The 27,679-nt window shown below is 38.2% G+C and overlaps 1 protein-coding gene across 2 annotated transcripts in view; it reads right to left on the minus strand.

Moving 5' to 3' along the window:
* si:dkey-106n21.1 (solute carrier family 23 member 2) overlaps nucleotides 1-27,679 on the minus strand; it is a 52,850-nt gene that overhangs the window by 11,663 nt on the left and 13,508 nt on the right. For both annotated transcript variants that reach the window (XM_053235218.1, XM_026946632.3), the window contains exons 3-8: nucleotides 14,901-15,058; nucleotides 14,625-14,796; nucleotides 12,806-12,987; nucleotides 10,031-10,148; nucleotides 9,222-9,378; nucleotides 3,409-3,662 (exon numbers count right to left, since the gene is read on the minus strand). In XM_053235218.1, the coding sequence (XP_053091193.1) occupies nucleotides 3,409-3,662; nucleotides 9,222-9,378; nucleotides 10,031-10,148; nucleotides 12,806-12,987; nucleotides 14,625-14,796; nucleotides 14,901-15,058 (1,041 nt within the window). The remainder of the gene's footprint in view (nucleotides 1-3,408; nucleotides 3,663-9,221; nucleotides 9,379-10,030; nucleotides 10,149-12,805; nucleotides 12,988-14,624; nucleotides 14,797-14,900; nucleotides 15,059-27,679) is intronic.

Genomic DNA, 27,679 nt, shown 5'->3' on the forward strand with positions numbered 1-27,679 from the left:
GTAACAAGTCAAGCTATCTTCACGAGAGAGAGAGAGAGAGAGAGAGAGAGAAAAGAGAGGCTGGTGAAGGAACGACTGTTTGTAGCTGCTATAACATATAACTTGTTTCACGGATGTTCCACAACATTAAATGTAACTGAAAGTGTATAAAAAAAGTCATTCTTTCAGCAATATTGGAGGTTGTCTATTGCCTTTAAGCTTTGAAGGAAATTCAAGCACTCACAAGTTTCTAACACACACACACACACACACACACTGATTTTTGGCAGCAGTATCCTTTTTCAGCCATTGTCCTTTTCGATTTGAATCAGTTCTTGGTCTGTAAATCAATGCAGCCGTCTCATAGAGTGCTGGACCAAGAGAGAGAGAGAAAAGAGAAGGCTGGTGAGGGAATGACTTTGTAACTACTATAACGTAAGTGAGGAACTAACTCGTTTCTCGCATGTTCCACAACATTAAATGTAGCTATAAGCGGATAAAACTTATGACATGTTGTTCTTTAATCTCTCCAGCCCGTCTATAGGCCATGAGAATACCTGTGAAACAATTTTAATGGTTGTCCATTGGCACACACACACACACACACACACGCACACACACACAGGGATTTTGATGACTGACTGACTGAGGCTCTGAAGTATGAATGACAAGATTGGCTGTATATGTGAATGATGTTGATGATGAAAAGATGTTGATGATGAAAGATGAAAGAATAAAATAGAATTTTAATGGTAGATGATTAAGTAAGTGAGGAGTGATGAGTCCAAGATAGATGAGGGAAGGAATTTATATTTTTATGACAATATCATCACAGTACCCTTCTTGAACTATTTTCCTTCTTGATTCGAATTGGATCTTTGCCTGTAAATCAATGTGGCCATATTGAAGACTGTTGAATAAGCCATGAAACATTTCTATCATTTAGGAAACATAAGTTTCAACCTTTTCTCTCAACTGAAGGTTGAGAGAACGATTTTTAATCTTCTTACTGTGCCTGCGACTAATGTTCTACCTGTGAAAATTAGTCATGTGAACTTGATTAATGCTTTATTGATGACATGACAGTCGTTTCTTTTTCATTACAGCCGAGCTTGCAGCCTCTTCTCTGAGGTTCAAAGCCAAATTCCTTTCATATCTGGTTATTTTTCTCACAAATATATACTGTGTTTTTTTTACTGTTTATATCACCTTTACAAGATTAGATACGTTACAAACTGACAAGCAATAACTTATGTGTGAGTAGTGTCAATCTGCTCAATGCTGTTTAACACGGAATACAATTCCATGCTACAAACACACATAAACAGATTAAAATTGTGTTGTCTAATTGTTGATATGGTGAGATTTTCTGTAAGCAAACATTTATTTAACATTTATGTAAGGAGTCTCCAGTGTCAGCACTTTGTCACAGTTGGAGAGAGAAAAGAAGGCTGGTGAGGGAATGGTTGTTTATACAGTACAATAGCTACTATAACAATAGTGATAATGTTAGTGATAACTTGTTTCACAGATATTCCACAACATTAAATGCAGCTATAAATGGATAAAAAATATGTCATTCTTTCAGAGCTAAAAGATTGTGGTGTGAGAGGATTAAAACACTTTGGGATGTGCTGTTATAGGAAAACTTAATGGTGGTAACTCCATCACTGATAAGTGTGTGTGATGGGATTAAAATAAAGTGTTTTATGCCTTCCTTACATTATTCATAGGTGCTTCTATGGCAGGAAAACCCCTTCCGAGGAATGTACCACTGACAGGAAGCAGACCTAGCTGACATGGGAAACTCCTACCTGTGGCTGGAAAAGGCTGGATTGAAGGATAGTATCGAGGCACTAATTACAGCACAGGGACAAGCACCGAGCACTAAGTAAATCCAAGCAGGGGTGTTTTGAATTACATCAGACAAAACCCACGGAGCAGTGAGACAATCCCAGCACCTCATAGCAAGGTGCAAGGTGCAAAGTGCAGGCAGTGAAATACAAGACCAAGTGTAAAATCTGCAAGAAAATGGATTGGATCAAAACAAGCAATACCAAACTGAACAAACAGAATAATAATAGATAAGGAGGCAAAAACAGCAGTGGTGATAGACATGGCAATCCCAAAAGACATCCCAGTGAAGGAATACAAGAAGCTGGAGAAATACCAGAGACTGAAAGAAGAACTTGAGAAAATGCAGAAGGTTAAAGCCATTGGTGATGGGAAGCCGTGACCACTAAACTGGAAGAGTCTCTGTAACAGATGCCAGAAATCTCAGTCCAGAAAATTGCACTCCTCCTAGGAATTGTAAAATGGTCGGCTCTCAAGCTTTCAAACTTCTGGTAGAAGGGTAGAAGTTTTATTATCATTAGGGTTGCGTTGATACGGATACAGTTATCGATTTAATACTATAGTCATTTACTCGCACTCGTAAAAAATTCTGATTCCAGGTAATACGTTGTCATGCTAATAAACAAATGACACAAAATGACATCAATCTTGATGTATTTCATACTTTGATACTATTCAAAGCAAATCAGCCTGCAGACTGAACTGCTCAGAAAATATCAAGAGGAGGAACTTCAGCATCTTCCTATAATCCACTGTAATCACCTGATAAAACATCTTAAACAGAAAACTCAGCAGGAGGAGTTCATCGCTGGCTAGCTGAGATATAAACATCTACAGACGACGCTGCGTGAATAACATCTCTTACCCAGAACATTGTTCTTGATGATCAGCCACTATCAGTCATCAAGTCCAGTGCAATGAAAACAAAAACGTTTTTCACTTACACCCGTTCCAAAGTGTGCCTGGCTAGCTCAGTCGCTCCAGCGTGAGACTGTTAATCTCAGGATTGTGGGTTTTGGGCACCAAACCCGGCCACTGGGGCTGCACACGCTAGTGCACTCTCAGTGCTGGTCCCAAGCCCGGATAAAATGGGAGGGTTGTTTCAGGAGGGGCATCTGGTGTAAAAAACCTGTGCCAAATGAAATATGCAGATCAAATATGCGGATTCCATAGTGGAGATGAGTGATCCGCTGTGGTGACCCCTAACAGGAGCAGCCGAAAAAAGAAGACTCACAACTGTTCCAAAGTCAAACAAAACCCGCTCTTCCCCACTGTAACCCTACTCGATCCAAGCTAACTATTCTAGCTGACTACATTTAATATCAATTCGCTAACATAAAGAATGAGACTAGTAGCGCAAGTGCATTAACACAGACGTGTGTGTGCTTCTCATGGCCACAGTTTAAACCCAGGGAAACATAATCAGAGTTACAGAGGAATAAAATGTTCAGTGATGCCCCTGAGTGATTAATACTAAGTAGGTTATGCATTTCGGTTAGTACCAAAGAACCTGTACTGATGCATTCCTATTATTATTATTATTATTATTATTATTATTATTATCTCAACACCTACCCTGGTGATCCCCAAGGCAGCAATGTTCTGGCTGTACGATGTCGTCCCATTGCCGCTGCCCCACAGCCCCGCCAGGATGCAGCCCAGGCCTTCCACTGCAATGCCACGGTTAATAGCGTGGGTGGGTGGAGACGGGGCACCAGAGAGCCGTGCACAGGCGTAGTAATCCCCGATGGACTCCATGGTAGACGCCAGTACCCCTGCCATCATGCCCAGGACGGAGGAGATGCTCACGGTCGGGAGACCCCACTGCCCTGGAGATGGGATTTCAGGGGATGGATGAAAGGAACAGGAGAGACTCAGTGGACAATGAGACTAAAAAAAAGGTGTACACGACTTGACGTTAACAAGATGTATCATTTTTCTTTTTTTTAACCTAAAAACATACAGTATACAGTATATGTGAACAAGATGTTCAAAGCATCTTCTGGCTTTAAAACAATAAATATTACAAAAAAACTCTTGTATTTCTTCTTTGCTTGTTCTTTTATTACTTCAATTTCATTTAAAATGAATTCATGAATGATCTTGAATGACCTGGATATGCATCAGTGATTACTGGGCTGATTACTGGGTAGGGATCTAACTCTAAAACCAAATCTGGATTTCTGTAAAGCTGCTGTGTGACTATGTCAATTGTTAAAAGCGCTATATAAATGAAATTGTATTGTATCTGTGCTCAAATCCAGATGACGTCACAACTATCTATGGCCTGGAGACCAAAATTGGCCATGATCTCAGGGTGGGAGTGGCATACTTTCTCTCCCCTGTCAATCACAGTGACACTAGCCAATCATAGGCGTCTGTGAGCTCATGTATGTGGAAGAGGGTGGATAGATAACACTTTCCTCCGAGGGTGTTACACCGCCCTGTGATGCTGCATGAGCAGCAGTTAGAAAAGGTGCACTTGGCTGGCTTCACGTGTCTTGGAGATGATTTGCAGATGATCAACTTGGGGAGAAAAACTGGGGTAAAAAATATTACAGATTGTCGTGATTGCTTGATGTACTGCTAATATAGATCACTACAATCTTTGCGCATGTTCATCTTCATCTCACGTTTTCATGTGTCTGATGAAACAATGAAAACCAAGTCATTATTTTATCTTTTAAAAATAATTTTATAAAAACATGAATTCATTTCCTGTTTTATGCTTTCTTTGAGCGCGAACGTGACAAAAATCTCAGAGTCTATCAAGGTCATTTTTTCCCCTTTGGCATTAATAAAGAAAGAATCTGTATCTATACAATTGCAAAAAGTACTTCAATTGCTGTCAGCTACTGAGTAACTGGTTAAACTGAGTGTTGTGCCAAGATTTACACACATCATCACTAAGGAGTCGTGCCATAATGTGTGTTTATCTCAGTGCACTGCCAAGAACAGATTAAAAAGAGAGTAATAACTCATTCTAATATAGACGTTAATTTATAGGTGCATCTAAATAACGAATACAGCACTTACGTGGGAACGTTAGCGAATTTTATTTAGTGTTCTTATAATCTCGTGCTGTTTCTGGATAAATACTGATCAGTCAAATTTTCATTCATTCATTCAATCTTTAGTAAGTGCTTCATCCTGGTCAGGGTTGTGGTAGATCCCAGGGTGGGAGTGAGTCCTGGGTGACACAAAAACAGCCATTAGACTTGACTAGACATTATTTATAGGCAGATAATAGTGATTTGTGATTTCCATCAGTGTAGCTAACTGTATAAAACAATCATGGACCCCCTGGCTATATGTCACGGATCTTTGGGGCTCCCTGGACACCTACGACTGCTACTAACCGGGGAAAGTGAAGGCTACCGTGCTTCTTCTGAGACACGTGAACTGCATCTTTTCGAAACTGCTGCTCATGCTCCATCACACGGCAGCGTAACACACAGAGGAAAGCGCTATCTACCCTCTTCCACATATGTGATCTCACAAATGCTGACGATTGGCTAGTGGTGATGTAATTGGAGAGAGTATGCCCCTCCCATACAGATAGCAGGGCCAGTTTAGCTCTCTTGGATTCCCGGCAATGGACAGCTGTGGCATCATCGGGATTTGAACTCCTGATCTCCGGATGATAGGGTGAACATTTTTCTCTCTTCGTGGTTCTTGGTTTTTCGGTTCCTGGCTACAGGTTTGAGAATCCCTGGACTAGATTATTTCATATGTTAATAAATTACAGAGAAAAAAAAATTCTTAGCATTTCAAATAATAATTATAAAAAAATGTAGACTGATACTGGATATCAGATTGGTGACATCTCTAATAAATAAATAAATAAAAAACAAATAGTGCACCTCCTAATCGTATCTGTATTTGTATCCATTTAGAACACATTATCCGTTCACTCCGAATAATGCATTCATATTCAGTTACAAATAAGCAGGAAATGTTCTCATGGGACTACACAATGGGCCTGTTAAAAAGAAAACATTTTCCTGTAATGCAGAATAAACCTGTTTTTCAGATTTTCAGATGCACTGTGATGTTGTTTTTAAGTTACACAGAAACACACTTGCACTGACCTGATGGTAATATAAGGTGAAATAAATTTAATGGGACCACTTAACTGGTACAAATAATTTAGCTACTTGGTACAAAAATAAATCTCATGGTCTTGGAGAAAGAGGTGGCCTGGACAAAAGGCCACTTCACTTCACTATTTGAAGTAGACTGGACAAAGTGTGTAATTTTAGATTCCCTAAATATCCACTTTTGTATGATCATTATCATTTATCAATGATCAGTTATCAGTCGCCATGACGATTTCTGTCTTCAGGATGACACATGCTGCATACCTTTAGTTTTAACCCAATATTTTCTAAAACTTTTCTTCATCAGTGTGACTGTGCGAAGCCTCCAGTGGAGAGAATAGCAACACTCGATCTCTTCCTGTCTACCAAGGTTGGAGACATTTATACAGAGGTCTTGGATAATTCATAAATTGTTCCATTCGACAATTCAGGTGCCATGTGTGTCCCACTGATATTACATTTTTATTACACAAATACTTATGTAAACTAAAGGTAAAATACATTATAAACATCAAAAACCTCTGTGCATGTGTCAGATGAAGCACTTAAATAAATCACCAAATCACCAAAATAAAACCTACAGAACTTAGAAAACTGCACTTTACTTCAAAATATAATCATTACAAATCATCCTCAGAAGAAAATAAGTCCTCTCCTTATTTTTTGCTTCATTTTCAATTAAATTGTGATATTGACTGAGAAGGTCAATTGTGTTACACAAAATTGAGATTGAAAGTAAATTATTTATATAAAAATACATTTTAGGTAAATGATTAGAGTGTCCTTAATGTCCTCATGTCATTAGCATGGATGCTAGTTAACCACATTTTGTGTATTTGTTAATTTCTGTTAAGAGCCAAATGCAGCACAGAAACCATGTAAAAAATGAGATTGTTGTCTGAGATGAGTTAACACACACACACACACACACACACACACACACACATTACCAGAGATAGAGCTCAGGTTTTGGGTTAAAATATCCTGGTATTACATAATTTATGACCCAGTAATCTTTACAAATTTTTTTTGTTGGTGTTTATTATAAATATTCTTCAGGGACGCCAATAATTTTGCCACTTATGATGTTGAGAGTAAATACTAATATTTATGAGAAGACATTTTTATTAAAATGAGTTTTATTCCATGAAAGGTAAATAGTTTCACCAACTGTATGAGTCTGAATCACTGAATCATTTGAATCAATTTATTTTATAATCATTTTTTGCGTATTCTCTCTTTTTTTTTTTTTTTTTTTTTTTCAGAGTACGAGTTCGTGTTTGTTGGTACCTGATGCTGATACTGAAATGTGTAACCTACTTAGTATTAATGAATCAGGGGCATCATAGAGCATTTTATGTAGCTCTGTGTACGTCAGGTGTTGCTGTGTGCTGCTACAGTGAACTCCTCATGCAGTTGTACATTCAACTCATTTAAAGAGTATCTTTAATAGACAGAGCGTGAGGACGGCTGACCTGAACACACAGAGCAGCATCAGTCAGAGTGGTCATTTAAAAAGAGTGTCGTGAATCGTAGCTTGAATCACGAGCAATGTGTAGACGCTTGCGAAAGGAAGTACTTGTATCTCAGTGCTCAGTACTCGCAGAAGTGAAGTGCTCTCTCTGGCCATTGCTCTGTTCTGGTTATTCTGGATCTCAGTGCTGCATTCGACACTGTGGATTATGCTTTACTCATTAAGCGTGTGGAGAATTGTCTTGGTATTAAGTACTCAATTGTTTCATTTCTTATCTCACACACAAAACATTTTCTGTCAACACAGGCAACCAGTGTTCTTCAACCGCCACTGACACTTCAGAGGTTCCCCATGGTTCCATCCTGGACCTGTACTTTTTTCCATGCACATTTACTTTTACATTTATGGCATTTGGCAGACGCCCTTACCCAGAGCAACTTACATTTATGTCATTTTTTATACAATTGTGCAGTTGAGGGTTAAGGGCCTTGCTCAAGGGCCCAGCAGTGGCACCGCCGGGATTTTAACTCACGACCTTCCGATTAGTAGTCCAACACCTTAACCACTGAGTGACCACCGCCCTTTTATGCACATGCATACGCAAACATGATATCTCATGCCATTTTTATGCTGATGACATGCAGCTGTATTTTCCTCTGCAAAATGGTGAACAGGGCTCCTTAAAGAGGCTCAATGAGTGTACAGTGGATGTTAATAGTTGGATGGCAAGAAATTTTCAGAAACAACAAACAGAAGAAAAATGAATGCAGTTGTCAAAGGTGTTTTTTTTCAGGTCAGAACAATCAAATCATTTCTATTGTCACCTAGAAAAAGCTGTTTACGCCTTGTATGTTGGGATCAGCCAGTCATCTGTGGCACTCATTCAGAATGCTGCATCTCGGCTACTTACAAAAGAAGCGGGATCATATTACCCCAGTTTTAGCTTACCTTCGCTGGCGTCCAGTTAAATTCAGGATACAGTATATGGTTTTATTGTTTGCTTTTAAAGGCCTCAGTGGACTGACCCCCTCATGTATTGCAGACATGTTTTGCGTGCACAATGTGACTAGATCTTTAAACTCCACCACAAGGCTACTGCTGAATCTCGGCTGAAACAGAAAGGTGAGCCAGTATTTGTGGTCTCTGCAGCGAGGCTCTGGAACAGTCTACCCCTAGACATCATACATGCTTTTTCTGCCACCACTTTTAAATCAAAGCTTAAAACATAAAAAAATTTTATTCCATAGCCTTTGAGAAATGGTTAAATCCACATTATATAGTATATGTATGATTTGTATGTTTATGTATGTTTCCAAATGTTCTTGGCTAAAGCAGTCAAGTCCTGGAAAATACCTCATATCAATCTACATACATCACTTTGTAAAGACATTGTTTTAAATGTGCTCTATAAATGAAATGTACTTATATACGTACTTACTTCCTTACTTACTTACTTGCATGTGTGACAGATTCTCTGCAGGCTTGAGGATACCTCGGTGTGTGGGCTTTTTAAGGATGCTGTAGTTCTTCCACTTGATATTTTCACAGAACATAGTTTGCAGTCTGCTTTGCTTTGATCATAAATCATGAAATATGTCTAGATCGCTGTCATTTTGTGTTGCCTGGTCATTAGTGCTAGGATTATGTCACATGGTAGATCATTGGATGTTGATATCAGAGCATTTTTTTTTTACCCAGTACGAATTCAAGTAGATGAGCACGGTATTGGACCAATATCATTACGAATGCATCTTTAGTGCCAATTATTCTGAAGTTGCTTTTACAGTACATGTACATTTCACTTACACACCCACCTGGATAAGGCATGAAGAACCACTCAGCACTGCTAACTGCGTCCAGGTTGATGTCTGTGCGGGCTTGGTAGCCGTACTCGTGCGGCGAAGTGGGCAGAACACTGAAGTATGTCAGGAGAAAGCACACCAGCCAAGCTCCAGACATCCCAAACAAAGCCTGCCAAAGAAGCAATAGCACATTCCTTGGCTTTTCCTCAGAGCCTGAAGAAGCTAAGAGGAACACTGGAGGAGCTAAGAGGAACATTTGAAATTTTGAAACAGGAAAATCAGCACTGCCTTGGGCCATGGAACAGGAATGAACTGGTACAGCACCGGCTTTTTTAATGTAAACTGTGATGTAAAATATGGCATTCACAGGACCAAGTCACTGGCCCGGGGTGTTTAGTCGGTGAATAGACTTCTTAACAGATTTCTCTCCGGGCTGTCAGAAATCAGCAAAGTTTTTTGAAATACTGACAGACGGGCTTGGAGAATTACAGTTCAACACCCCCCCCAAATCGTTTTACCTTTCTTCTGCCAAATGACACATAATACTTCCTCAATTCTTTTTGTGCACTGATCTGAAATTAATGGGATTTTAGATGACACTAAGCTGATGTTTAAATCTAGCCAAAACTCTTCCTTTTAGCTGCTTTCTCCCCTAAATTCGACACTATAAACGCTATAAACATCTTTTGGACACCCAAAAAGGGAAAATCCTGCTTTGAGGGATGCACGTGTTCCTTAAAGGACCATGGTTCACTATAACTTGTATGCTATTTAACGGCTAGAACAAACAAACAAAACAAAGAAACAAAAATAAAACTCACCGAGAACAGACTAAAGAGAGGGTAATGAAACACTTTCCACTTCCTGTCCCTGTAAGCAATGAGAGGGACTTTGACCTTGCTGAGATACTGGGAGAAGAGAAGGATGAGAGACACTGTCCTGCAAAGAAAAAAGAAACTTAAGTAAAACCATTCTGGTGATAAGTTCGGCCAAATTTCTAATTTAGAAACTATACACATACAGTTTTGTGGTCTTAATGTAGTATGTAATGTGATCATTGTATACCACAGTGCTGTTGAATTCTGGATTCTGATTGGTCAGATGGTGTTGATTCATTTTCCATAACAGCAGCTCTGACAGTAGTGCAGCAGCAAATCACAGGTTTATATTAATGCGCTTTTTCTAACATGTTATCGTTTCTATAGTAGCGGCTCATTCACAGGGACTTGTACGCTAGACGCTCCACATAAACTACGCCTAATATAAAAAAAAAAAAGTATAATTGTTCATATGGTGAAGCTTCCTATAAGGAGATTTATTTAGTGTCAGCACTTTGTTACAGTCAGTAGGCTTTCCACCAAAGGAAAGTGTTCAGGACAGAGAATTTCACGCTTTCTGTTTTCTCTGGGTTTTTTTTGTCATAATAACTTATGACAATAACTTATAACTTATCATAATAACTTAATAAAAGAGAGAAAAAAGAAAGAGGCTGGTGAGGGAACAACCATTTACAGCTGCTATAACGTAATTGATATCTGGAACTATCTTGGGACTGATTTGAGATGTTCCACAACATTAAATGTAACTATAAATGGATAAAAAGTATGACACTTCATTATATAATTGATCAAAATATATAACTGTTGGCAAATTTCTGTGGTATAAAATGAATAAATCACTTCAGGATGTGTTGTTATAGGAAGATATTCATCTTTTAGTCACTAATATTTATTTAACGTGTTTCTATATGTTAATATTTTAATATTAATCTTAGACATAGAGTTAGTTTTCGCAGTACACTATACAGAGGATGAACAGTTAACAGCTTTGCCTTTTCCTACATTCAGCAAAGTATTTTATTTCAATTTAATGTGTAAATTAAGCTGAATTCATTAATTAAATATTGGAAAATTCCGATATCGCTACACTGCTCAGATGTTGGATTGGTGCTGCGGCTTTACGTCAACACATGCCGTTAATCCATCAGCAATTTTATCGGTTTAAATCTTCAGATCCTGAAAATACTGACTGTGCCTTAGGAAAGAAAAATAAAAAGTACTGCCAATTACTGTTTACTTTTTTTTTAAAAATGCAATTTATATTAATATTAAACTATCAACACTATTCAACGATTAAGGTAAATAGTTTATTATTGATGTTGAAATCTGCTCCAGGGCATGGACTGAATGCAAATCTTTTATGTTTAATGGCTCAGAGCAGTTACATTTTGGTTGGAATGCGGTTTGATGACTCAGTGCTGCAGCTTAAGTACAAAGTCCACAAAGTCCATAAAGAGGAAATGTCTTTTTCTTTCCCCCTTATGCTAACTGCACTCAGCCAAGCAGCACACTGTGATATGGACGTGAGCATTGAGCGTAATGAATGGACCTCAGTGATTGGCCTCAGGCTACAAGTCTACAACGGGGACAAACAAACTCGCATGCACATCCACTCAGACAAAGCCGTGCACACAAAGGGGTACACTGCGATACACATACACACACAGAGGCACCTGGAGTGGCAGGCTAATGGGCTGGTAAACGGAGATGTGTAGACTGCCATTCAGTGAATGCAGTGCTCTGTGATACACCTGGCAGACCTTTAAATGTTCTTTTATAGGTCATTAATGAAACAGGACAGACTGGAACCATGCACTAAAAGCCATCCTTTCTCTCTGTACCCAGTCCGTTCCTGCTCTGCAGTAAGGAGCACGGCACTGAATATACTGCTCAAGACTGCTGTCGCTATAATATAATGCTCTGCTGATAGATGTATTGGTCTTCTATGTCTTCACAACCAAATTACAGACAGAACAGATGTCATTCGTTACGATGGGATTAAATCAAGAATGTTTGACAGATTAATGATGGCAGTAATATGGGGTCATTACCAGCAATCATTTAGCAATCACTATCATTTAGGCTAAAAGTTGCTGCCTTCAAGGAATGGACCAAAGACTCATAATTTGTCTCTCTCAGTGTAAGACAGAGTTTCTTTAGAGTTATCTGGCTCAAACATCTGCCTCTTCAGGAGATAACACCTGCCTCAAAGTTGGTTAATGGCCTCTTAATCTCCTGCCCCAGTTTGAGTTAATCGTCGTCTCAAACTTCTGCCCGGTTTGAGTTAACAGGTCCAGGTTCCGCCTCGGCTTGAGTTAGTTTCTGTCTCAGCTCGAGTTAGTTTCTGTCTCAAATTTCTGCCTCGGTTTGAATAATTGTCTCAAAATTCTGCCTCAGCTTGAGTTAACTATTGTCTCAAAATTCTGCCTCAGCTTGAGTTAACTATTGTCTATAATTTATATATATAATATTGTCTAATAATAATTATATATAATACTAATTAGAATAAATAATAATAATATAATAATTAATAATACAAACTATATTTTGTCATAAACTATATAATAATTCCTCAGATTTTTGTAACACTTTTCCTTAAATACTGCCTTAACCTTTGCAAGGGCTTGAGGTAACTGTTGCCTTAAACTTTTACCTCAGGTTGAATTAATGTCTCCTCGAGGTTCTGCCTCAGCTTGACTCACCTGCTGCCCCAACCTTCTGCCTAGTTTCTCAGCAACTTACTACAAGCTGACTCACAGAGCTGAAATGCCCCAGTGTGCTCCTGACTTCTTCCCAGCTTGGATGAAGAGTGACAGCCCGATCAGATTGATGGTTGGAGCGATAGCCAGTGGTCCGATGAACTTCAGCACAAACCCCACCAGCCCTGAGAGTCCGAGCACCACCTGAAGCAACGACGCCACCAGGATCGCTCCCTGGATCTGGGAAAGGAGCATACATTAAACACAAGCACTTCTCCTAACAGCAATGATTGGAGGTTCTCAAACCCACTTTAGTCCTGTTCTTATTACAGTCCAGAACCGATACATCTGATTGGCCTTGATTACCTGGATCAGGTGTTTATCAAGGGTGTTTTTGAGGAAGTCCTTAATATAGTCTGGGAGCTCTGGCAGAAATTTAACTTGGTAATGAACTTGAAAGATTGTGAGAAGTGCTTTTATAGTTTCTACAGATGAAATTGTGACACTTTTTGAGAAATCGAAGCTAATTAAGAAATTAGTTTTCATGTCTCAGTATGGCTTCTAACCCAGCTATATACGTACAAGTATATTTCATTTAATTTGTCTGGCTCTTACACTACACTAATTTCACAGAGAATTCCTCAGCTCTTGCGGTCTGAATGGGTGTGCGTGTAGGTCTCATTGGGTGTGTCCTCTCTTGCCATGAGATTGCCTTTGGGGTAAACCTGTGGTTCTACCTGTGGTATTATTCCAACATTGCATCCTTTGTACTGTGACAGGATTGTGACTTGTGTGCAGAATTCTAGCACTTTACTCTAAACCTTATGTTATTTGTGGTTCCCTCTGTTCTTCCTACAAATAGTTTACACTTGTTTCTTGTTCATTGGTGGAAACTTACTGTCACTATCAGCTCCTTCGGCACTTCACCTGTAAGTTATTTTGAACGAGTGAATCTGCCAAACAGGGGCCCGAGAGAGGGGGCGCTGAGGATGCTACACCGCCCCCTAGTGGAACAGTGCAAGTCATATTTTTGTGATTGTAGTTTAAATATTCTAATTATAAATTCTTTAATTAACTTTAGGCTAAAGTGGGTTTAAAAACCAATAAAGCAGCCATATATGTCTAAGTAATGTAAAAAAAAAAAAAAAGTCAAACAGAGCGCTGTTTCTCTATATTATGGTAATACTATTACTCATTAGCCATTGATTTAAAAAAATAATTTTTTTATTTACACACATTGATGGAAGCAGACCTACTAAAGTACACAATAAAATATGACCAAGTATAATTTCAGAGAAACACTGTACTTTAGGTTTACTTACTTACTAACCTACTTAAGTTATTTATTAACTGACTTACTTATTAACTTATTTATTTACTTTCTTATTTATTAACTTACTTATTAACTTGGTTACTTACTTATTTATGTACATACCTAGTTACTTACTTTACTCACTCAATTATTTACTCATTTATTTATTTACTTACTTATTACTTACTAACTTACTTATTTATTTACTTATTTATTTGCTCACGTACTTAATTATTTATTTCTTGGCAAATGATTAAATGTAAATGTAAATTCCCACCCACATGGAGTAGTTAGAATATCAGTAGAGTTTTAGTTTCACATTTTAGTATTCTAATTTAGGGAAATAGTTTCTTTTCTGGAGAAACATCAAGATATTAATCAACATGTTAGATAGTAGCTAGTAGCTACCAAATAGCTAGGTTTTCGTGCAAACAGAGTGCATAACATGCTACGAAAAAACAAAAAAAGACATTTCTTCAATATAACCAATCAACTTGCCATATAAGTTGAAGGATATTTTAGCTTTTTCTTGTACTCCTTGGCTAAAACGATGTTGCATGTGTACCTCTCGTATGCGCATTTTCCACACTTCCTCAGGGTCTATGCGGGAGACAGCGGCTACTGTGGCATTGAGGTCAGGAATCACGCTCCCCTTTGGGCACTTCCACTTGGGCAGTGCCAGGATAGCCAGTGTCGGTGTGATGAAAGTAAACGTTCCTCCTTGCAAGATTGGCAACCTGAGGTGGACAAATGTGCTTCTTTTAGATTTTAAATGAGTGTATATTACTTAAATAACAAGGAGAGCATGGGAATGTAGGAGTAAATGAGGCATTCAGGCAACCTGGTCCCGATGGTGGTCTGAAGCATGGTGCAAATTCCTGACACAAAGAAGATGGTGGAGACGAGCTGGCTCTTGGCTGCATTGTTGTCCTTAATGCACAACGGCTCGGCGAGGATTAAAGGGATGGCCAAGATCCCACTGAAAGCCAGTATGTAATGCTTAAATAGGAGACAAGGGAAACACTAATCAGCTCAGGCGGTCTTGGCTGTGGAAAAGTTTTTCAAGGGGCGATTTACTTTAGCTCTGTTTTACAACTGAAGTGGGACATCAATAAAAGCCAAAGAAAGGTGGCTAATAAGAGGCTCTCTGGAATTTGTGACTGACATAAAATACCAGCACTCTTTCAGTCCTGACCTCCCTGTGCACTTGTGATTTTAGTGAAGGGTTTGGAGGAGTATGACCCCTCTCTTCCTGCCTAACAGCACCTCCTCAGCTCACATGTGGAAGCTCGTCTCTCGTGTATTCCTCTCCCAGCACTCTGATGTGATCGGCTTTGAGGGCAGGCTAAGCCTCGTAAAGTTCTGGCTCATGTTCTATTCCCCTCAGACTCAAGGAAAAGAAGAGAACAACGTGCTCTATAGTGGATCCAATGGGTTTGTCTCCATCTTTACATACTGGAGCTAAGAAAGAAGACAAGCAGACAAGCCTTTAACCGAGATATGACTTCTGGTTTTTTGATGTCTCGAGCCAACCTCCTTTAGCTTTACATCGCACTTAAATCATTTAAAAGTTCCTCTTACACTGCATATATACTGAAGTAAGTATAGAGTGTTACATTACAGGCAACAGTGAGGTTGAGTGCACTTCCACCCAACATACATCCTTCCCTACCCAACTCACCATGGCAACACCACTTACGATATCAAAAAAAAAAAAAAAAAAAAAAATCCTTGCCAAATTTATTGTGATATCATGCTGATCAAATTTGGTTTGAATCTGATGAACCCTGTATGAGGAGTATTTAAAAGTTTGGTAGCTGTCAAAACGGACAAAATCCGAGTTAATGGAGGTGATTGCAAAATTTGTTTGTCTTAAGAAGACCCATATATGTAGCACATTTGGCTAGGTAGGTGAAACAAGATGCCAACAATTAAGAAAAATCGCACAGAGGGCCAATCAAGCCACACATGGGGAGAAGTAGAAGAATAAGAAGAAGAAACAGAAGCAGAAGATGATGATGAAGAAGAAGAGATGGCACAAAACCACTTTTTCTTTGCTGATAACGATACTGATACTGACACTGACACAGTATCAGCTGAAGTCAATACTCTTTTTTTCTTCCTTAAAAAACTACTAAGCAGAAGAAATACAGGAAAAAATACATTACTTTACATTACATTACAAAACTGCAGCTTTCACACAAAAATCACTTCAAAAAAACAAAACAAAAATCCAATCAAGTCTCTTTATATTGAAACATTTTCAGTTACAAAAAAAAAAAAAAAAAAATCTTTCCCAAATCCAATTCTGAACTCTTCCATTTGTTACAGGATCGGATAAAATCCATTCTTTTTTCTTCAGTGATTGGTTCAGTAATAGCTTAATGAATTAATAATCCCTTTGGGATATTTCTCATTACATGTAAACGTTTGAGTAGCAGTTTAATCAGATCTGTTCCTGTTCTTTGCTGTTTTTTTTTTTTTTGTTCAGCTCCCGTTTGACTTGTAGACAGTCCAACTTAATTACTGCACACTTGCAGGACAGCGCCATGAGCGTAACTCGGGAAAGGCTTTTTGCAGTGCACATGAAGACCTCTACTCATCTTTCACACTACTTATCTATACTACTATATCTACACATTACTGTCACTATTCTTCCTCCTTCACATCCCTCCCTAAAACTCCAGCATCTGCCCAAATGCTTATAATCAGCAACGTTTAAAAAGTGAACACAATGCCTTCCATGAGAGATCATAAAAACAATTGGGGGTTGGTCCACGAGGGGGGGGACAAGTGAATCTGCTCCACACTAGCATACTTTAAACAGATGTTTCGTTTCAGCCATGAACTAATATTGTGTTTCCCTGGTAGCCTTCAGACAAACATTCATCTGGGTAAAAGACATCTTCTCAACAACGAAAAGTTGGTAATGTTTTACTGAAAGCCTGAGTAATTCATGTGCTTAAATTTGCACTGGCTTTGCACTCTATCTAAACTAAACCAAATGATTCTACTTTAACAGGAATTCTCTCGGAGAACTGATGTTAAGAATGTACTGGAAAGTAATTTGCCTGTATTTTATTAGGATGAGTGTAACCAGATATTCGATTAGCATACAAAAGCTTCAATAAATATATAACAAATGTAATATGGTTTAAAACTCGAGGCTATTGAACGCTATTAAAAGTGCCTAACTGTTTACGATGCAGGTTTCTAAAGAATTCAACTCAGTGATCAGGTTATGCTAATCACATTATGTTAATTACTATGTGAAATGAATAATAAAGCAATAAAATCGTGGCTGCATTCTGTCACTGTGAGATATTGTATCCAGCCAAAGATGTGCTCAAGTGAAAGTCAAAAAGTTTCTATTTTTAGAAGTACTCAAGTATTAAAAGGTAAATGGTTCATGGAAATTCAGTTGGTCATGTTTTCTTGTGAAAAGTAAATTATAGGAAACTGTTTGAAGATTATTTTCATTTTAAAGCAACTACACTGTTTTGCCTGAAAGCATCATGCAAGTCTTCTCTAAGTTTGCAATTTTTTTTACCATTAGCAAGAATCTGATAGCTGCTGCTGAATATCATTTTTGCAAGACATTTTTTTGGAGCACACATTCGAGTGTAAAGTATACACTAGCACAGCAACACTAGCATATTTAAATCAAGCCATTACCTGTCTCATGGCAAATCATTGCAAATGATTGTGTAATGCACTTAATTTTAATGGGGTATTTATGTGGTTGATTTTAGTGGTGTAGCTCTGCCTCGTTTTTTTTTTTTTTTTCTTTTTGGCTTTGACGTTCACTTTGTTTCACACTTACATGACAGTTTAACAAAACTGAATGATGTGAATATTTGCAAAAAAAAAACGCACGATAAAATGTTGATTTAAATCAAATATTAATCAGAACAATCAAAAACAAGGCGGAAGAAAAATTCAAGAAAGATTCAAGATTTATCTTGATATTTATCTAATCTTGATATTCTCAGATTCCAAGCACAGAGTAGTACTTTGCGTGTACAGTCTGATTAACTGAGATGTAGTATGTAGGTGGGTTTTTGGATGACTTCCAAAGAATGTAACAAATGATAAGTAAATGAAATTTTTGCGTGTGCTATATTTTAAAAACAAAATAAAAATGATGACTCTGCTGAGTGTTGAGCATCTCAAAAAATATTGATATGGTTTAGAAAAATCATGTCTCTATGGAAGAGACAGGATTAGTTTTACATGGAGACCCACATGGGGTCATATGACTGTTAATTTTTATTTATTAATTTTTTTATGGACTGCACGTTCTCGTATCCGGAAAGGCGGAAAGGTTACTCCATATTTTACTGATAAAAATGATTAGAAATAACCCCTGGTAATAAATATCCTGTCTGGTAATAGTTGGTAAATATTGTGTTATATCTTGTAGAAAATTAGGTTTTCCACTTTTTATTCAATACAGAGACACTCCAGGGAGAATTCACTCTTTTTTAGTGTCTCCCTCCAAAACCAAACTAAACTGAACAACAGAATATAAAGCGGCGGTTAAAAGGACAGAAGCTTAGAGAAGTGAAGCTTTCAGGGGTTTTATGTAAGTTATTAAGTTCCTGACACAGGTTATGCCTACATACATGTTATGGTCATGTGACCTACTACTGATCAAGCACAACTGCCACATGCCCTACAGCAAGCTCTTATAATAAAGTGCAAAACAGACAGTTTGTATGAAAATAAAGTGTACGTAGTATGCATGGAATTTTTAACATGATGAGCGCACGTACATCGTGAAGATACACCCATCTCTGTGATTTATGTAGACATCACTTATCCCATGCGAATCAATCATAATTACTACAGGCATATTTCCAGAAATCTTATCCTGTCCAAATAGTACTTCGGTATCTGTAATGAAATATATCTTTTGGTTTTAGTTGGCTTTTGATTAGTAGGTTTTATAGTGTTTGTGCATTACACACAGAGTAAAATACATTATTCATGGTGTCTTCTCACAAAAGCATCGGCCAGTGATTAATATGACAGTGCGTTTTGAATTTCCTGTTGTTGTTTGAAGTTTTGGAAGTTCTCTCACTTTTTCCAGCTAGCAGATTTAACAGAGATCTTGTTGTGACTCAGTGAAGTGCACAGCAAACACGCACACACACACCACAGCAAATAAAAACACAGAAGAAGTATACAGTGAAGAATTAAAGAATTAAAGACTTGCTGGAATTAAAGTATGGTGTTGAGGCCAATCGTGAAGTGGGTTTCTTTTTCTTGACGCTAGCATAGCATTTCTTTATTTATGTTTTGAATAAAAAAGCATTAACAGCTACTGATTAGCCTATGAAGATAGCTAGCCAAGAGATTGGGTGTTCTGAATCTGAATAGACTTAGGTAACTAGTTTGCTAGCTAGGAAGGTACATTTTCACGTTAGTTTTCCTAAAATCACCCAGCTGAGAAAATAAAAAGAAAAATAATAGTTAATATAGTTCATAGTTTCATAGCTCAAATACCATTAGAAACTACTATCTGAGCATGATCTGTAGATTTTTCTAGGTTATTGAAAAGGCTGGGAAGTTCTCAGTTTTCAAGAGAGGTGGTTACCCTTGGCTTGATTACAGCGTAATTCTAAGCCGTGTGCGTCTACTATGTGAAGGCAAACAGAGACAAAAGCTCAGAGTCCTCAGGAAAAAGAGATAAAAACAGATCCAGCGTGTATTTTGGCTGGCTTCGTAAAGTGGAAGATGTTTTTTGAGAATGCTGTTCACTGTCATTCGGTTTCTGTTAATGCAAAGGTTAATGTAATAATGCTGTTTTCAAAAGGATGGAAAAGTATTACAGCTAATAAAAAAAACAAAACAAAGCAGAGCATGGCCCCATCCTTGAGAGAGAACTCTAGAAAGTAAGAAATGAATATTCAAGCCAGTGGCAGATTAATGTGATCAGAAAAATTTTAATCTATTTTTAATTATCATTACCATAATTTTTTTTAAAATTAAGTGTTAGATTTGTCACTTCAATTTTGGCCTATTTTACTTTTCTTATTATTACGTTTTTTGTTCGGCCAAAGGAGTGGCATTTCTGGCTATTTTTCTCCAATTTTATTTGGTTGCATCCTTAATAAATGTAGTTAACTGATGTTAACTACATATGTGTCTAATGATAAATCGAACACACAATGATAGGCTTGTTTTCACTTTGAAAAATATTCAAAATATTCCTTATTTCCCCTGTCAGCACATCTTTCAAGCGGAAAATCAAGATGAGAGATTACTAATTTGAGATGGGAGGGCAGAGGGGGCGGGGCTTCCAGGAGGTCACTTAATATTGGAGAGTATAAAACAAACACTAACGAAAATGTCAATTGTTCCAGATTCACATGTCAATTAGCTCGCCTGTCATTTTTATTAGGGGCCGTCTTCCTATTGGTGACTTTTAGATGAGAGACACACACTGAGATTTTAATCAGAAATTGATCACACTGCCAGAACTCTGCCATCACCTGTCTTCACCTGTCTTTGGCTGCAATGGCACTAAATCAAGAGCTGGTAAGCATGTCATGTCATATTCTATATAATGCTGTTTTCAAAAGGATGGTTAAGTATGACAGCTAAATCATTTAATCAAGAGCTGGTACTGAATGGCACTAAATCAAGAGCTGGTAAGCATGTCATATTCTAAATCCACTGATCTCAAATCACCATGATGTGTGATTTTTGCATGGTTTGGAATTCTCTAGGGAGATCACAAGATCTTGATATGGGGATGCATCTCCAGAGATATGCAGCATCACAGATTTGCTGGGAATTAGTTTCAGGTGATGAGCTGGGATCCATGATGAGATGTCTGCCAGACATGCTGAGAACTGTGCAGAAACATGGGTTAGTGTCTGGAGCAGAAAAGAGAGGATGAGTTGTGTGTCATCAGCATAGCAGTGGTATGACAAACCACATGGGAATTAGACCTCACTGAGAGAGCTGATTTAGGGGAAGAATAAAAGAATATCAAGCACTGAGCCATGTGGGACACCAGTGAAGTGGCTGCATGGAGCAGATGTGGATCCCCTCCATGTCACTTGATATGATTCTTGCACACAGGAAAATTGCAGTAGATGTTCTTCAGTGCTTTAATCTACTCTTGTATCCCTTAAGATGCCAAACTTATGATGGTGCTGCCAATATGTCTGGCAAACCCAGTGGAGCACAAACCATCATTAAAGAACAGCAACCAACTTGCTATAGGGGTGCACTGTGTTGCTCATGATGATTGGGTGCACCAGTTAGGGACAGTCAAGGAAGGTTAACACTATTTTACTGAATGTTGCAAGCTCTCAAGACGTGCTATTGAAACAGCCACTACATCCAACATGATGGACTGTCCAAACCAAAGGTGTCACTGCTGTCCACAGTCAGTATGTGTTGACTGCTCTGAAAGAGATTTCAAAAGAGGTTCTACAAATACTCCTTCAACAGATAGTGGTTTGAAAGATCAGTTTTCAGAAAGGAAAGAGTGTGTTAGGACTCGTCATTGCTTCTTCTATCATTGGAGAGCTGGAGTGCCTGAAGATCTTCCTTCAGAGCAGAACAAGAAACTGTATCCATCATGGGATCTAATGCCAACTGTGTAAAGAACTCCATGAGATAAAAAAGAAATGATAGCTAGCTTTCAGAAACTGTTTAACAAAGCATCTGGAAACTTTAGATTTGACAGCAGTTGAGGTCGCAAATAACAGACAGCCATCAAAACTCTTGTCAGGGCAAGCCACAATCTGAAGAGGGATTGTATAGAACAGAGTTTGTTTGTGGTTGACACACAATTAGAAGACATGTTCCAACAAGATGGTCGCTTAATTTTACAGTTATAAAACAGTTTTCTATTGGGAAAGTTGATTCAGCAGTCATAGACAGATCCCCCAGAGCTGAAGACAATCAAATTATCCATTGGAGTATATTTTTGAGTCTACAGTAAAACAGTATTCAATGCCTATCGACATAGGTCTAGTCTTTATTGAGTTGAATGCAAGACATACTTCCATTCATTTGACTAAAATATCATCCTTTATATCTTGACTTGGCTTTTAAGTCAAGTTTAATCAAAACAGCCATACTATAATTCTTACCATTAAAAGTTGTTATTTCTTTTTTTGTCATTAACTGCGTCCCTCCTATGCCCTTGGCAATATATATGAATAGTAGGATGCATCACAACATGATATTACATAAAATTACAGAGTGTAGACATAAGAGAGTGTGTGTAAGACATGAAAGTAAATGACAGCTATTTCACTGGGTCTATTTGATTGCTATTGGCAATGGAGGTGCCATAAACATAAAACTGGCATAATTTTGAAAACTGGAAATTTTTCTTAGAAAGTCATTCTGAGGAACATTCTTGTTATGCTCATTCTACAGAATGAACACAACTGAGGGAAGCAATGGCAAGACAATAAATTGCGTAACTGTGTGAGTAGTTGGGACAGCAGGTGAACATTAGGTAGAGTATTTTTTTCTTTTAGAAAGGTAGGCGGGAATATACCCTGCATACCTGTGATCACATACTTTTCCCTCAATCACCTGGAAACCTTCTGGAAACTGGAGTCCTTGTGGCAAAACTTGTGGCAGCATGTGTCCAGGTCCAGTTGTTGGAACCTTGACGTTGTCCCTCTGGGTTCCATGGTGGTACTGTGGCACAATGAGTAGCATTGCCACCTGCGTTCAATCCTAACCTCAGGTTAATGTCTCTGTGGAGCTTCTTTTCATGTTCTCCTAGTGTTCTTGTGGGCTTCCACCAGGTTCTCCAGTTTCCTGCCTTCTCCCAGAAACATGCCAGTAAGATAAAATTACCATATCTTATGGGATGAACTGGCATCACATCCAGGGTGTATGACTGGCTCAAGCCCAGTGCTCCTGGAACAGGCTCTGGAACTCTGACCAGGTTAAACACTTGATCTCTTATTGATTTATTTTTAATTTCTAAATGTACTGTTCATTGTTTTATTCTTTGTCTTATTTCTATACTTTTATGTAAAGTACTTGGAGATTTTGAGTCAAAATAAAGATTATTATTATTATTATTATTATCTGCCTTCTTCCAAATTACAGCCATGTCACCTGTATACGTTCTCTGATCCTCTGGCACTGAACTCCTCACCATTCCTTTTACCAGGCAACTAACAGCTGGAGATTGAGCTTTTTCCATTGCAGCATCTATATTGTAAAATTCCCTACTCCAAACCATAAATCATAAATCATTCACTCATACCACACTGTCTTTTTTCCTTTATACCTAGATATATTTTCAAATTTTGCATCTGCTCTGTTTTTGCTTCACTGCCTTAATTATATTTGATTATAAATATAGCTTATATGTAATCATAATTTCATTATATTCTTGTTTTTCCGAGGTTGTACAATTTGTTTAAAGTTTTCCGCTGCTTTTGAACTTGTGTTTTATGACAACATTGGCATCGCTGCCATTTGACGGGTGTCCCATCCAGGGTGTATTACCGCCTCGTACCTGGCCTCCACCGTGACCCTGACCAGGATACAGCGCTTACTGTAAATGAACGAATGAATAAATATCACTGCCACTGTGAGAACTGAAGAAAAAAAAACAATCAGAACAAACATTCATGTTTGAGCAAAAAAACCATTCAAGTTTGGGCAAACCACATTAAAATGAAGGTATTTACAAATGTTTACACAAGCATTTTGGAAACATCATTTTAAATCCTTTTAGTCCCTTTAATTTATGAGCTTGTTGCATTTGGAGCCGTGCCTTTTAAAAACATCTTACTGTCTTAGGGCTCCACGTTTCTACCACGGTCCTGCCAAGACACAAAATCGTAATTGCAAATGAGATCACAACAGCATATAATTGTTTGCAACTCAACTTTTCATTATATCATATAACAACCTTTCAATTGCTTCAAATGCTACTTAAACTTGGCTCTGAAAGGAGAATAGGATGTTTCTAGGAAAAAGAAGTTCTAACAAAAACTATTCAACTGCATATACTATTAGGCCTAGGTTCCATGGACTCAACAAGTTTGTGGAAAACCTTATAATCCATTTTAGATCAAATCCATCTGTGTGCAATATCACAAATTTCACTTACATTTAAATAGGGACCTACAAATAGTGTAGAATCTTCAATATTAAATGTGCAATGTAGTCTCAGACTTTTGGACCTCACATGTCCTTTCATCTTTGTTGTCTTTGTACTCTTTTTTTTTTTATTTTCAGATATACAGGGTGTCTGAAAACTATCTTTACAGCGTTTATCCAATATAAAAAGTTAACCAGGACTAGGATTGTCCCATTTTACAGATTAACACATTGCTAGCCATTTAGACATCATGCCCTGGGATTTCTTTCTTTGGGGAATTGTCAAAGATCAAGTGTACAACACTCAAGTCATGGGCATTAATGATCTGACAGCAAGAATCACAAATGCATTGATGTAGATATGTGGCAGAGTACATGGCAGCACTTGGATTAACCCCTGGATGTTTTGAGTACTACCAAAACGTCTTACTTTAGGGAAAGAAATTGGGTTTTGTGTGTCTAAATTTGCTTGATTTAATGTGTTTTAGCAAATTTTTCATTTAGTATCACAGTTGTAAAGAGAATTTGTTGGACAACCTGCATTTGTAGGTGACATATTAAGGATTTAATGTAAGTAATGAATCATACCAAAGGCCAGCAACCTTTGATTTGGTCTTCTTCACATCAAAGACAGCAGATATAGGTATTTGTTTTAATCAGCGCTTCACCCCTGTGGGTCATGAAAGCGAAACGCAGGAGGTCCTGGCACTACGATCTGCCATGAATCCTAGATGTGAAAATGTTCAGTACTATAGTCTGTTTAAATATTATTTTTAATAAGTTAGCATGTGCTGAATGAAATGTGGCGGCGAGCCCAGTTTTGGCCCGCGAGCTGGGGTTTGACACCTGTGGTGCTGAGTCTGGGGATCTTAATGGTACGGACAGGGCGCATCTTATAAAACAGACCAAAAACTTCATCTTAAAACTCTTCCGAAGCAGCTTCCCTATAATCCATGTGCCAATGAGCATCATTCCTTTTTATTTACAACTGTGGAGAGTCGGGAAATGTGCATGGAGTGTGTCCTAAGAACATAGCAAACCAGTGCAAGATTTATAAAAACTCACTTACCTCCTGCTGTCTATCACAATCTCAGAAGCCTGATCTCTAAACAGATCACAAATCAGAATTCTAAGCTCTCGAATCATCTTTAGATTTTGCTACTATAAAACATATATAACTATCTCAAATGGTTTTCGTTTTTTGCGAATTCTCCCATTAACCCATATTTACTTCCACCTTGAATCAAATCAATTTTTTTTTTCCTCTTGCCTTGGCTGTGCGCTTATCAGGACATGACCAGTTCTCTCAGACGTCCTCACAACCCATCTATCAAGATGATAGATCAACAATAGGTAGGACTAACAAATTGAATGATTTAAATGCCAGAAAATATGTCTGCAGCTTTAAAGATTGTTCACCCAGCAGGCGGCAGATCTTTTTCTGAATTCCTGCTGAGCACAGCTTTTTATATGACAGGTGAAAATTACATCTCTGCTATATCTCACTATACTGACAACAATGTTAAGCAAGCTGGACTGGATCCAGTGCACTGCTCGGGTCCCAAAATACTAACGTTCCTTCTAATTTCTAACTTTTCTTTAGGGACTGCTAGACAACAGCAAGCCATCCCCTTGGACAGAATCTCTCTAGGGGCCTCATGTAACATTTCTGGTCCTAGATTCTCCAAACGTCTGGTGCAGGATCTCCCCCTTGTCCTTTAATGTTTCTAAAAACTTTTTTGCTAGCGTAACTTCAGGAAAAAAGAGTGGAAGAACCGCATCTTAAGCTCATCTTGCTTGGTGGGGTGACCTTGAAGTTAAACCTGGGTTTTCTTCTCAAGATCAAATAATTTTGTAAATGAATGTTGCAGCATTCCATGAAGCAGAACTACAGAGTGTTCCATGTATGTACAGTACAAGACCTATGGTATTATTCAGACAGAATGTTAGCCACCTGATCCTCAGACTCCAAGGTCTAAACAGAGACTGGCCCACTGGTTGATGGATGTCATCAGCTTGGCCTTTAAGTGGCTGGCCAGCCAGTCCCTAATGTGACAAAGAGTGTTTCTTTCTCATGGGCATCACTTAGAGATGTACTGGACCAGGAAGTCTGTGATTCTACTATCTGGATCTCACTATGCACCTTCCCCATGTTCTGTAGAGTCAACATTGCCCCTCCAAGTCATCTCAACACCTTTTCAGTTTCTCAACATACAATATGATATCCAGGTGGTTCTCAGGAGCAGAATGCTAGTTACGGATGCAAGTATGGTTGTGTGAACCCCCCGTGTTCCCACCAGGGCCTTTATATCATTCAGATCCAGCAGCAACTTGGCCAGAATTTAGTGAGAAATTTCCAGGGAAAGACACCAATATGACAGCGATATTTATTGCAAAAACTGTCATACATTTCTTTGTCACTTTGTTTCCTTTATTGCGAGGTCTCAGCATGCGTACACATGCACTGGAACAGGTATCAAGGTGATTCTCAATGCCGTTGGCGGTTATCCGTGATTCACAGAATCACAGTTACTATTTATCAGAAAACTAAACTGGTACTAATATTTGTTTCTTGTTGCAGGTTGTAACATGCGAGTTATCATCTAAAATGTGTTGTAAAGAGATAAATAACCAATACAACATCTCATGGAAGGCCTGCATCTCCTACATCACATACATAATTCAACAACTCTATGATGGGTTTATTATTAATAAATGAAATATTGTAAGCATTGGAAAATTACTGTGGAGTAAGAGGAATCAAACACCATAAGATGCTGTAATTGGAAAACAGTCAACACTGGGCTAGTAGCAGTAACTCCACTTTGCATCAGGCTGCATCCCACCACCCTGTCTTTGATTACTTTGCTATAACAACACGCCCCGAGTGTTTCATTCCTTACTTATGTCCTTCTATCTAGTGGTTGGAAAAATTCTTGAGAAACGAGAGGTTTCAGACAGACGTTCTTCATTATCTGTGCAAGCCCAGTGCTTCACAGCATACGATCTGAAAGTATGAAATATAAAGCGTAATGATTTATTGTTCAAGTACAATGCAGTTCTTTCCAACAAAATATCTAATATATACATATTAAAGCTGTGAAAATGCACGCAATAAGCTATTTGTATCAGTACACCCAAATAAGCAAGAGACCATTGGGTCACATAGTTTGTGATGCTGCATTAATCCCTGAATCGACCATTCAATCGTAATCTGATTTACATTCAGAGACAGCCTGGGCCTCTCATGAGATTTTTCTTTCCACTGACTCTTTCTTCTCTCTTTGATCTCCTAGAGGAGCAGCAGTCCAGCTATCAATGTGCTGCCAAAGCCACCGCGGTAGTCCACAAAGGGGTTCTAGTCCATGTATCTCCAAACATTTCTGGAAGGCAAGTATCCCAAAGACTATCATTCCAACAGTAATCTAACACACATTGCAGAAGTATGCAGTTCTTAAAGAATTAGATTAGCTGGTTCAGGTGTGTTGGATGTCCAAGGGTTTCCAGGAAGAGAGGTGT

Source organism: Pangasianodon hypophthalmus, chromosome 7 (assembly GCF_027358585.1).
Source record: "Pangasianodon hypophthalmus isolate fPanHyp1 chromosome 7, fPanHyp1.pri, whole genome shotgun sequence".
NCBI lineage: Eukaryota > Metazoa > Chordata > Actinopteri > Siluriformes > Pangasiidae > Pangasianodon > Pangasianodon hypophthalmus.